Source organism: Thermobia domestica, chromosome 11 (genome assembly GCF_964235325.1).
Source record: "Thermobia domestica chromosome 11, izTheDome1.hap1.1, whole genome shotgun sequence".
NCBI lineage: Eukaryota > Metazoa > Arthropoda > Insecta > Zygentoma > Lepismatidae > Thermobia > Thermobia domestica.
In genome coordinates, this window is record NC_137464.1 from 169,866,040 (window position 1) to 169,880,138 (window position 14,099).

The 14,099-nt window shown below is 36.1% G+C and overlaps 1 protein-coding gene across 2 annotated transcripts in view; it reads left to right on the forward strand.

Annotated features, from left to right (window-relative positions):
- The window catches only part of LOC145664554 (cilia- and flagella-associated protein 52), a 101,169-nt gene that overhangs the window by 40,855 nt on the left and 46,215 nt on the right, over positions 1 to 14,099 (forward strand). For both annotated transcript variants that reach the window (XM_081731321.1, XM_081731322.1), the window contains 2 exons: positions 3,973 to 4,150; positions 9,761 to 9,915. In XM_081731321.1, coding sequence (XP_081587447.1) covers positions 3,973 to 4,150; positions 9,761 to 9,915 — 333 coding nt within the window. The remainder of the gene's footprint in view (positions 1 to 3,972; positions 4,151 to 9,760; positions 9,916 to 14,099) is intronic.

Below are 14,099 nucleotides of genomic sequence, written 5' to 3' on the forward strand. Positions count from 1 at the left end.
GTCAGAGAATTGGCATGGGCAGCTGTAATGTCCGCTCCCCATAACTTTCACTAAGTTAAACTTTCAAAGATTTTTGCGTTTGAAGGGAAAAAGTTCACAATTTGCATTCTCACAGTTGCACATGCATTTACATATTATTTTGAAAAGTTTCTCATTGTTTCATTTTCTCATTTTATTGAATACGAAAAAATATTAAGAAGTTCCATTAAAGTGTTGTTTACTTAATTTTTAGGAGCGCTTCTTATTTTCTTCGAAATTAGTAGAAGCAATTTGTTGACTTTTTTAAAAAGAATTCTTAAGTTACACCTGCTCATTGGAGAGAAGGGTGGCCAATTTCTTTTTTTTTTTCTTTTTCTTTTTTTTAAAATAAAGAAATTTAACGTTAATATGTAATATTATTTAAAGAAGTCTTAAAGACTTCCTTCACTAACTCAAATAGCATTTCTTTCGTTACCTTGTCTACTATTATTAGCCTTTTGTATGGTTCTGTGTCTACTGTATAGTGTTGCAAACGAAAAGTTACTGATCTTTTGCAGCACACAGGTTGAGAATCACTGGCCGAAGCCTTTATTTAACTCTTACAGGCATTCATCATCAATACACCATCATCTTATTAAATATCGCGGGTCAGGGAGATGGCACCTGGAAATCAGAGAAAAGTCAGGGAAAATGATAAAAGTAATTTTGTAAGAACCGTAGAGGATCGAATCAGGCCACTTCCCAATACTACTACATTCTTAGCTCGAACTCGAAGTGAAAATGGTAACATTTCTGATGTCCATAAATTGCGTACTCCTGAGAGGATTGATAGAAAACTGCAACGCCCTGATTGCCTAGAATGACAACACTAGATATGAGTTGGAATAGCGTGATAACTGTAGAAACGGTAAGATGAATTGCGATGCTGAAGTCGTCTTAAATTTACAGTTCAGGCGTTAATCTGTTGACTGGATGGTCATTTTTCTAGTAATCGTGCGTGCGTCTTGTGCATCGTGAATGATTACTAAAACGAGAAGTAAATTGTGTGAATTGCGTGTTGTAAATCATATGTTGGAATGTGTCAAATTTCAGTTTTGGGAAGAGATAATGTAAAGTTCAAATATTTCAAGCAAAATCTAGAGTAACTGTGATGCAGTTCTCAACATAACTTAAATGTTTCGTTTGAATCTACATTTAAGACATCTCTACTTGTTTGTATGATGTTCGATGATCTGTAGCTACTGTGAAATTCAGCTTGTATAGCTTGAATGATGGAAGGTTCTGTTTGAAGTAGTATCATGCATTTCCTGGAAATAATCTAACTCCTGTTTCCTACTCAACTTCGTACTTTGTTGTTAACAGATTCCGTGAGTACAGGACTGATCCGTTTCTATCCGAACAACTTGCAGACAGTGAAACCTGTCAAACTAGGTTTTACATAACAACAAAACTATGCACTCATATATCAGTCTTTCAGCTGTTGTGCAATAGAGCCAAGATGTAGTGAGCAAAATTCCACCGAAAATATCCCATGCAAACTTTAAGATTTTCCGCATAGTGGAATGGTATCCAAAAATGGTTTTGTTGTAGGATGAACCATCGTTGATGTTATAATTAAACATTATGCACAGCAGTCTTTCCCATAACCCACATCAACTACGAAATTGTATCCAAAGAAGGCATCAGTGAAACTCACAAAACCTATGCTAAAGATGATTTTGAATGTGGCAGCTTGTAAGAATCCATTATCACATCGTATTATGGCCAGATGATTATGACCATTCAGCAGTGAGTCGTGAAATCCTCGGAAATTGTAGCTGCAAGCTGTCTGCAAGGCCAGTTGGAAATTTGTTGTGACAATGGACGAAGCATGGATTTACTTAAGTAACTGTGGAAAATTTTGGGTCAACACCTACAGAGGTGTTTATGAAGAAGGCCGATATAACTTAGTGCGTCAATGCAGAGGAAATTTCTCGAAGGTTTTATGGTTGTTACTGAATTTTGATGGAGATGGTAGCTCAAGGTTCGTAAGGTCGAAGAAAAGTCTTACTCAATCGAACTGACAACTTACGATTAGAAGTCCCGCGCTTTATTATTGAGTTAACATGAACACTCCTACCGACCTCTTTCTGAAGAAATATACCTGAATTCCCAAGACAATGACAATCATATCCGTTCCAACTGCTGTTATTTTTTCTCATTTGTCTTTTACATTCTACTATGGATCTGAGAACTATGTTCGCTGTCTTTCCTTTCATTGGAGTCCTTCTACGTTTAGAAACGTAGGTGACAACATAGACATGTGCCGACGTGTTTGCATAGTTTTGAAATATAATATCATTAGTTATTTTAATGAATATTGCTTTTTTCTACACCTAATAATATTTCAACATGTCTTATTTTACTTCAAAGAAGAAAAACACGTCGGCACAAATTTTTCCCAATTGCGAAAGTTCACCATATCCTGGGGGCTTGAACCTGGCATCTTTTGTTTACTATTTCTAAAGATACTCCAAGTTGGACTTAGGGAATTTTCAGCTCAAAACACCCTAATCAATACGATCAACCTTATTGGGATAGGTTGTACATTCCTATTTTGACATGCAGTGGATGTGGTGGCATCATGATCAAATATTATCAACTATTGCGTGGCATCCAGTGAATGTGCCTTTTTCACTGATCTAGTTCCTAGCGCACCTGCCTATGATACACGGAAACCTGAGTTTGATTCCCGTTGGGAGAACTTTAAAATTTGATCGAATCAACCAACATCCAGTGAATATGCAATAACTTGCTAGTGCCTTAAGTGATGGTGATGGAATTGGATTTGTGTGAAAACTAGTTTCTGTCTGTGTGTATAGTGGTGTGAATTTTGGATGACGGAAAAGGAGCACCTGATTTCCCGAAATTAATTATAATATAAGGTATAAGTCCTGTGGATGTCCTGACGTCATAATTAAAGATCACTCTACACAAGTGTACATTCCTGTCGAGACGTGATATCATGAACCTCCAAAGCCATGGGATCTGTCTAATCACTCATGTCGCTCTGATCCGCCCAAAAGTCACTTATATCAATAATCAAGACATCTCTAAAAGCACGGTGGACCAAGACCTCACCCGTGATTTATTTATTTATTTTTGAGGTTGGGCTTTGTTTTATGGCATGGTGCCTAATTGTTTAAACCATGCCTTATTTTACTTTTTAATCTACTATTTATATTTATTACAATTATTATTATTATTATTATTAATAATAATAATAATAATAATAATAATAATAATAATAATAATAATAATAATAATAATAATAATAATAATAATATTATTATTATTGTAAAAGTACATATACAAATGATCACAGACGTAATACCTGAAAAGAGACTAAAAATTTAAAAAAATATTATTATAATATGTAAAAGTGATAGTCATCATAGTAAAAACTGAAAATTTTCCTTCTTAACTAGTTTTTCTGGTCTGTCCGAAAACCCATGATCTGTCCAATCAGTAAGAGCGCTGCAGAGTTAGATACACCCCATCAAATTTCTTTCAGACCAATAACCAAAATTGCTAATACCGCTATGAGCCAAGACCCTCCCCGATCTTAAATGACTATTTCATTAACAACCCTAAATCATTTCTTTTGAAAGAATCCACGGAAGGTAGCTTTGGATAGTTCTAAGATAATTTTTCATAACGGATGAAAAATACACAAGAGATAGCTTTGAGGTAAGGTTTTCAGAAGGGATATTTTTTGAATAGATTTTGGGTGTGTGCTTCCAAGTATAGTTTTTTGTGCCCTCAGTTGCTCGATGCCCACTTCGTTGATAGGTTCAATTTCTAATCAGCGGTATTCGTGGGAAAAGAAATAGATAAAAGACGGGATGTACATTATATGTTTTTTTTTCTTTTTTTGGTAGTATATTTTACTTCAGAAATTAATCAGTGGAATAATAAAACATTAATTAATGCATTTCTTGTCTGTGATTGTAGGTGGATGATGAAGATCGCTATCTTTATTGTGGAACAACTTCTGGTGACATACTTAAAGTTGCTTTAAATTTTCATCCAGATCCTACTGTAGATGCAGATAGAACGCCAGCTCTTGTATTTTGTCTTGGTAAACTTAACAGTAGGAAGAAGAATGCTGAAGTAGGAAGATACAGCCTTGGTTAGTGATTTTTTTTTGGTATATTATATCTAAAATTGTAAACGAATTTAATTCAAAGTTTTCATGATGATCCATGTCTATATTTTTGTTTATGATTTTTTTTTTTAATGAAGAAAAGGGGTACTGTTTACCTTACGTTTCACATCTATCATTTTTATTCGATTATAAGCCATCACTCGGAAATCAAAAAACTATTTTTTAAAGAAATCTATTAATGAAGCATGCAAAGCATAATGAATAAATTTTCTTTTTAAATGCTCAAAAATTCTGCTAAATTAATATGTTTTTATGCAAATAAATTTATTGTTCTTACTGTGAATACTTAAAATGCCTGCTGAATGAACAGTATAAAAATGATATTTCCTTCTTGACGAAAACTGATAATCCATTACAATTACAAAATCCACTGACTTGGCATTACTGAGTCTATTACGATTGTAGAAACTTACTGGTAGCGACTTCAGCGATATTTTTCGGAACTTTTTCCTATTGCGTCGATAAAACGTACCGTCAACTTTACCTGCCATGTTAACGCTATGGAATCGTTTCTTGAACCAAGAAAAATGTACAAAAAGGCCGGGTAAACCGTACAGTATTTACAACCGGGTAAATACTGTATATAAAATAATTCAATTGGATTCATGCCTCAGGAATGGTAATATTTCGTAATTGTTTTAATACAAAAACTTCTTTTTAAATTTATCCTATGCCCTCAGTTCTGTCTTGTGCGAAAATTATCTCGTACAGTCACAGCATTTCGTTTTATTGCAGTGGTCGAAGTGAGACGGTATGCGGTGGTATGCCATACCGCCTTTGGTTTTTCAGTATTGAGGACATACCGTCTCTGGTTTTTCAGTGATCAAAACAATATTTAAATAGCCGGTATGTTGAGTCAAAATCATAATAAAACATACCACTTCTGCTTTTTTTCCCACTTTGAACACTGTTCTATTGTTTGCACTTATGAATATTCTTCAGCTTTTACTGTTTTTACTTTCGAACGACAAGAGAGAAAAGAAAGTGTGGTGATCGTGAAAAAACCTAATTCGAGATTTCACCGGATTTACACGTTTCATAGCCTATAGGTACCGAAAATCACCTATAGGTAGGTGATTTTTCGACATCTATCCATCTCTTCGTCCTGATGTACATTCACACAAAGGCCATACCATTCAACGTATTTCAAATTTTGAACTTGAAGTTTTTATGTGATCCTGCAGGGAGTTTCCGTTCTTTCTATCCCTAAAACTAAGGGTAATTTACGTAAGAGTAAAAATAAATAAAACTGCTATTTTCTCAAAAACGGCTTCAACGATCTTGTTTATATTTCATAAGTCAGTTTTCCAAAAACAACCCATTATGTGGTATGTCATTTCTCTGGGAAAAATCGAGAAGGGGCAGTTTATTCTTGGGGGTAAATTCTCTTTCGGAGGATTTTCTCAGAAACGACTCATACAATTTTGTTCATATTTCATAAATAAATATTTTATCAATAAGACGACAATATGGCAGAACTCATTTGTCCTGAAACAAATGTACGATGGGTAACGTATATTTGAGATGAGTTTTTTCGGACGATTTTCTCAAAAATGATTTAGGCTATTTTTTTCATATTTCATAAGTAAAAATATTTAATAAATAACATGACAGTATGACATATCTCATTTGTGCTACAAAAAAGTCTATGAGGGGTAGTTTATTTTGGGGGGATTGAGCTTTTCTTCGAACAACTTTCTCAAAAACGAGTCAGGATATTTTATTCATATTTCATAAATAAATATTTCATTAATAATGCTATAATATAGTGTAAATTATTCCTTACGAAATGAAATCACAAGGGTGTTTATTTTTGGAGATGAGTTTCGTTTCAGACTACTTTCTCAAAAACGACATGGACGATTTTGGTCATATTTCATATTTTATGAATGTTGATATCTGAAAGACTACAGTCTTACGGACATGAATATGGCCATAAAAAGGGCCGTTACTTCCCAACACAAAGTGATCAAAAAAGTCAAGAATGAGGATTATCTTTCTACTACAATATTGCTTTTCCTCGTCCACAACTCTAGCAAACTCAGCAGAATTCTTACCAGACATTGTGTAAGAGTTATTCACAACTTCTAGCCAACATCAGATTGTTGCTCAAACCAGTGAAGAACAACCTGCACCTACACACTCCTGGAGTATATCGTATATTCTGTGAATGTGGCAGATCATACGAAAGGCAAACTGGACGTACATAGAACAGCGATGCAAAAGACACAACAGCTACATTAGACTTCAACAACCCAAAAAGTTAGGAGTAGTACAGCATAGCTTAGAGCTGAGATACAGAGTCAATTTTACAAATAGCACCATAGTAGCCAAATGCTGCAATTTTTGGGACAGAATAATAAAGGAAGCTTAATCTCCGGTCTCTTCATCACAATCCTTGAAGATTAATTCAATGTCTGCATTTGAAATGTCGGAAGTCAATATTTCAACTGGCTAATATACTGAGAAAAGTTACTAGAATCACGCCACCAGGAAAAATTTATTTTTCTTCGAAACAGAAGGTAATATATTTGATGATTTTAAAGCAGTATTTTGTTTAAGTACTGATATATAGTTGTCTTGGCAAAATAAGCGATATTCTCTTTGTGTTCCACAGAGTAAAATGAAATAGATATGAAGTGAATAGAGTATCATAACAGAATGTACCAGGTTATCATAAAATAAGTATCGCTGTTCAGAGAACTCTGGCAGAATGCAACCAAACCTGATAGGAGCATATTTGGAAACGCAGAAGCGATTGGTGTAGAAAATAAAATAAAATTAGTTCCGATTTTCGCCAGCAGAGGTAATTGTGGCGCTGTACACCAAATAAGTACAGCATATAAGAAAAACGACACTAGTGATGCTAAATGAAAGAAAGACTGTAATTGCCTCTCCTGTGGGTCTCGTGGCATTGACTACCAACGCTATTAATACCCCGAGGTCAGTAGCAGATTTACGGAGGGCGCGGGCTTTTGAGCTGAAGCGTCCTTTTATAATTCTTGGATATCTTACGAAAACGAAGTTAAATGTTAGACTTTCCTGTGATCATAAACTGCAGGCTCCCTCCAAAGTTGCAGGAAAAGGTTACTGTCAAATATCGCCTCCAGAGGCTATTGTTTTTGTTCAATATTATATACGGTAAGTGTGGTATAGAAGACAAATAATATTGATATTCAATGAAAGAAAGGCCATAATTATGCTCTCCGTGCGACGCGTGGTATTGATTTGTACTGCTTTTAGTAATCCCGTGGTGTAGTGATGTGTTATAGGCGATGATGATGATGTAGGTTCTGTCCAAAGGCAGGTCTTTGACGTGAAGGTCCCTGGGCAAGAAAATCCATGATGATTGGTACCGTATGAGATGATGACGTTCTAAGGACGGGACCTACAGTATAAGATGGTATCCGACTTACGTGTTTTCACCGGAAATCGAACCCGGGACCCCTTAATCACAAGGCAAAGAGGAGTGTGGGAAGAAAAAAAGGCAAAGAGTGTGGGAAGAAAAAAAAGTTAACATCGGATTACCATCAGCTCACTTCTGGCACATAGTGGCGCTCAAATCCGTAACACATGCAGGCGTGAGGAACCACCTGGAGCGTCACTAGTGTCGTTTTTCTTCTATGCTGCACTTAATTGGCGTTGTACAGCGCCACAATTACCTCTGGTGGCAAAAATTGGAACTAATTTTCTTCTCTACACCAATCGCTTCTGCATGTTTCCAAATACACTACTACCAGGTTTAGTTGCATTCTGTCGAATGGTTACGTCTCCAAAGTTCCCTGAACAGCGATACTTATTTTATGATAACCTGGTACATATCTGAAGAAGAGATGGACAGCTTATTCTAGAGTGTGTATGTGTACACCATCATTTTCGTAACACACAATTATTTGCCTCCAGGTAAAACTCTCTGCAGCACTCCTGGAGTGATCGTAGCAAATGCATTTCAAACGGCTTGTAAAGTTCATCAGTTGTATGGTAGGAGTGTAGGCATAAGTCCAGAGGTGCTTTGTAAATCCCCAGCTAATTTATCTGTCAAGAAATAATATATTGAGATATTCTCTCACTACAAGCAAATAATGTGTAAGCACTCCCTTCATCTTGCTGAAACCATACTCGAGCTTGTAGCTGTGGGACAAACCAATGTTGTAATATGCTGAGATATGTTACATGGTTAACAGAACTGACAAAGATAGAACACTGAAATGAAATATTTAGTTTAATGTTCCACGATTATGCACCGAGGCTAAGTGAGACGGTGTTGATGACACATGCATGAAAACAGTGGAATGAAGAAAGTGGGAGGAAACAAGGGAACTCGAGAAAACCCACGCACAAGGTGATGGTCCACCACAATGCTCACTTGGTGCGAGTTGGGATCGAACCAGGTACCCCACACACTAGAGGCGAATACTCTACCACTGAGCCACCGCAAGCACCTTCAAAGAAATATGACGTATAGATTTTCTTCACTCCACAGGAAAAGTTTCTCGTTTTTGCTCTGGGTTAGATCCCACACTTATCCGAAATAAGTACTTTTCCACGCGATGGGATTGGCTGAATAATCGTTCACACGCAGCACGTTGTTTCGTCCTGTCATTATCATCCATAATTCTTTACCAACGGCTGAATGGCTGCAAACCTATATTTTGTCGAGTGCATTCATAAAGTTGTGTGTAACATTTCCATATCCTGCGATCGCTTTAGGATTTCTTTTTCTTTTTTTTTGGGGGTGGGGGGAGGGTTACAATTCAACAGATATAGGAGCCGCACCATAAGTTTCTTCTCGCGTTTATGTCTTGGGTGGGACCTGTATCTGATGGAACTTATGGCAGAAAAGCTTCTTCTCCCATCGCAACATCGTTTATTTGGGTGCGGGAGGCTTGCTAAACGGCTAAACCTTATAAGGAAATCCCATTGGATGTGCATAATTGATTTGCCTGTGTGAGGCCGAATTCCCATTATCTGTAATGATACAATAAAATACACTAAATGCGAACAATATAACAGTAAAAGCAGTGTTTTTACCAAACGTGTTTTTGGGGGCACTGCCACCCCGAAGGAGACCAAAATAATATGTCTATAATATAACAATAAAAAGAATAGTACCGTTTAAAAATAATATGTGCCCCTCCGAATACTACGTGTGCTCTCCCAGAACATTTTTTTTTCTGAAAGAAACACTGAGTAAAAGGTACCTGCAATGAGAAATATAACAATTAAATCTCTATCTGCAAAGATCTTTCTGCTAAGATGATCACTTACATCTCACATACGCAGAGAGTATTGGGATTTTCGATTTACTCTGTACATTCTTTATAAAATGCGTGATAAATGCAAATGAATTGGAGATAGTGTGTTCTAGGCCTACTGTCATTTCCTTTTGTTCACACTTCTAAACGTTCAGATGTGTTTGGCTAGGCCATAATAATCTGGACCAAGGTAAATATCTTGTGGATAGGTTCCATTGACATTTGATGGGATATAAATAGTACACTTAGTCTCAGTTCGAATGATATTTCTTAATTAATTTACATGTTTGACTATAGATCTGTTCCTTTTATATTCTAGGAGTGACGTCAATGAAACTAATGGAAGATGGTAATATTTTAGTTGGAGCTGGAGATGGAACGGTAGAACTTGTACAACAGCTGAAGCCACCGGAGAAAAAAATTGGTGCTTCTCAGTTCGAGCTGAAATCACCGTCACAGCCTATGTTGTCAGCCGTAAGTTGAATGATTCCTGTATGTTACTAATAGCTTCTTTCTATATATACTTTTTTTTTTTTTTTAATGAAACCACATTTTTGTCTTAAGTGTACGTCGTATTACTTTTATTTATTGATTTATTAAGGAGTTTGGTACACCAAAACACCTTATAAGTTTACTTTGTCCATGTGTCCATCCATTCGTTCGACAGAAAAGTCTTAATAACTATTTGATGGATCATCACCAGATTTGGTCAAGATGTAGATCAAAAGTTGGAAATTGAGTTCCTTGATGGAGGCAATATTCAAACCAGAAGTGGTAAATATCATCTTTTTTTTTGTTTTTACGTTGATCACTATATTGCAAAAACAGTAGATAATAGCAAGAAGCGGTTGTGTGGAATCGATTAAGCGTCCCAACAATACGTTTCATCTCCATTCTTAACTCTCTTCTAAAATCGATAATGGTAGAAATCCACTATAACTTCCGGTTTCGATATTGATCTACATAGATTGAAAAAGATAGAGAGACAGCAAGAAGCCTTTTTTTGGGAATCGATTTAGCATTCTAAGAATATGTACCATTTTCTGTCTTAGCATCCTATTCAAACCGGAAGTGGCAAAAATGTACCACTTTCTGTTTTAACATTGATTACCATAGAATAAAAACCATAGTAGATAACGAAAAGCGTTTTTGTAATCAAATAAGCGTCCTAAGAATATATTTAATCTCAACTCTGATCTCTCTACTAGAACCGGAAGTGGCAGAAATTAATTACTTTCGGTTTTAATCGTAATTGTCATAAAATGAAAATGGTGATAAGCTGTTTTTTGCAATCGATTAAGCGTTCCAGGAGTACATTTCATCTCCATCCTTACATGTCCCCCTCATACCTTCGGGATTTGCGCCAGTGAACTATCGTTGGCTATAAACAATAAATTGAATCTTTCTATAAGCAACGAAGTTTATTGAGAAAGCGTTTTAAGCTAAGATTTTTTTCCTTCTTTCTATTCGTTTGTTTAATTTTCAAAACAGTAGAAAAAATCTGTTTTACCTTTAACTTCTTTATATGTATTACTGCTCATTCATGGATGAAGAATACCTAAATCAAACTGTCTTTCTTTTTTTTTTTTTTTTTTAAACCCCCTTTATATATAAATTTCAAAAAAATCATGTTTAAATTTACAAGAACGTGATTCATTTTATTATGGTTTTGAAAATCCGGAAAACTATAAAACTCAAGAGGAAAAAAGGAAAATAACCCTACTACCTGCTTTAAGTTGTATATTGTAGCACCAAAGACTCTTGCAGGAATTGAGAATGAATATTTACCCTTTTACAGGCATTTACACTCTTCGCTTTTTATTTATTTATTTATTTATTTTTTTATGTCATTCTGAAGGAAAGAGGATCCTTTTAAAAAATAAAACCTTCGTTAGTTCAGTTTAGAAATCTAGCAGCATTGACGCCTTCGCGAACTCCAGTGAAGTTTGCGGTTGCTAAGCCACAGGGGGTAGAGGAAAGTTTTTCCTATTCCAGGAAAAATAGTCGTTTATCCATGGCCCCGAAATTACATGTTCATTCTTGATACATGTAGAAAGTGGAAAGAACATTCCAAATTAACGATAGAAGTTGGTTGTTTGGTAAATTGAAATTTAACGCCCTTTTCAGCATGAGACTAGACCTATTGTTTAAAGTGGGATCCGAGCCATTCCTTGGTTTTATATTCTAAGCAAGTGCTCAAATCGGGAATCAAACTCGGGACCACGCGTACTGAAAGCATTCGGCTCAAGAGTTATGATAAGAATTATTAACAGTATCGACACTTGACAGTAGTCTATTAATAACCAGTTTACCAGTATATATCCACTAAATCAGTTCTAAATTACTTCTAATGGCACTACCGCGATTATAATTTGCAATGGTAAGTAAGTTTTCCAATTCATGGTGTAACATCATGCATTTATTCATGTGGATACCATTTCACATAGCATATACCTGCAGTATCATCTTGTCACATATAATCAGGATTTTCGTACCGGTATGCTGTCTCTTCCATGCCACTCACTCGTGCCGAACTTGTTAAAGTCGTGTACCGTTATTGTTATATAACCAACACATAAACAAAATTGGAATTCACTAGTCAGAATTAGTATATTCATCTTTTGTATGATGTATTCTACTTAATTGAACATTTAGTACCCAAGTTTCTCTTCTGTACTATTATGTTGCTGTTTGACGTTATGTGAAGGTGACCTTATGGTGAGTCTGGTGAGGTAGATCTATTTGACACAAAGTAATCTATATCTACGTGTATTAATGAAATGCTTTCGTGTTAGCAATGGCCTCAAGAGAGTGTCAGCATTGTGTGTTAAGTTGTATATTAAGGGTGTAAAGGTCGGAGACCTGTCCTGGGAGTGAGTGAAAGGAGTTGTCAACGGTCATGGTAGCCAGTCGATTTAAACACATTTGTCACAAGTGGTAATTGTCATACCATACGACATAGCAATTCGGTAATCTGGTACAATTGATTAGGCTGCTTGGCTCTTAATTACAACCTTTTTAAGTCAATTCTCAGCCATTCAGAAGAACTATACATATTATTGTTATTATTATTGAGCACTCATGGCGGTTATGACATGGAGAAAATATTAGATTTTTTTTATATTATATGTTTTATAGGTACGAATTCAATAAAATTCGAAGGGCAAAAGTTTGTAACTTGACTGAGAATCGAACACGGATCTCCGGCTTACCGTACTGCTCGAATTCTAATATATTTTTTTTTAGTTTAACGTCCCACGATTTTGCACCGAGACGGTAATGATGATGAGATGGATGATAATGGTGGAGTGAATCAAGTAGAAGGAAATGGAAGAACCCGAGAAAACTCACGCATACAGTGTTTGTCCACCACAAAGCCCACTTGACGGGAGTTGGAATCAAAGCAGGAATCTCACGCGCCATAGGTGAGTTCTCCACCACTGAGCAATCGCGCTTAAATTCGTGAGTATTTGCATACTTAGGGTGTGTGTTCTGTTTGTACTTTTTCAAGCTACGTGAATGTTCAGAATCTAGTGCGTTAATATATAGAAAGCTGATAGGGTTAAATCTGACTGTTTTTTAATGTACTTACCCTGTGAAAAGGCGTTTCGCCACCACCAGTTGCATTCTATCGGACCAGTAGCATTATGGAGTATCCCGACATCGTAATTTCTGTTGCAAGAAACTACGTTGGAACAGAGATATAGTAATTCTAGTCATTCCATAGGCCAGTGAGGCTACGTGGGAGGGGAAGTTGTAGACGCCGTTTTAGCAGATCAAATGCGCAGAAATCTATCGGACTTTTTACAGGAATGCGATACAAGGGAGTAACACGGATTTCCATTTCCTGCTTCATGTCATGATAAAACGAGAGGGATGATTTGATGGTATGGTTGGATGATTTGTCCATATGAATTTGCACCTGAGTCTTGGCTCCGCATAAACGAAAAATGTAAATCCGGTGGATTGGGGTTATAATGGATTTCTAGAAGTAGGCAGGATTTCATTTTTACCTTTTTATCCATCTTATGTACCTCCAACTTTTCCTCGTAACCGTATCCGGCAACGATCATAATTCTCTACAGGAAATTTTCTTGCCCCTGGCGGTAAAGCGCGATATGTACCTCGCAAGAGATGGCAAGGCATGCATGTAATTGTTCGAGTGTTACCATTACGCATAGATAAATTAATCCTTGTACAATATGAAAAGTGTCTTTCATATCAACCCTGTCAATTGTCTCCCGTACAGTTTGCGATATTTTTCTTACGTCCATTAATATAGCTCGGGTGGAGGTTGTGAACCCGGCCTTTGTGTATACCGAGCCTTAAGAGAACAGAAATATTGAAAATAATAGAAGAGGAAATGGGTGAAAAGAGAATAGAAAACTGGACAGTAAGAAGGTAAGAAAAGGATTAGGGCATTGTGGGAGAATGTATACTGTATAATCAGAGACAGGATTATTAAAATGAAGGAAGGACTTAATATAGGATCTTGTTTGAATCCAGTACTATCAGATATAATAATGAATCGATGGGAGAAGGAGACGATAAAAAGAGGAGGAGAAAGACTGCTTCTTTTTTGCCGTTATGTAGATGACTGTTAAGGAATATGGAAGGGAATGAAAAGGCAGGTGGAGAAATTCATAAGTGTGTTACTT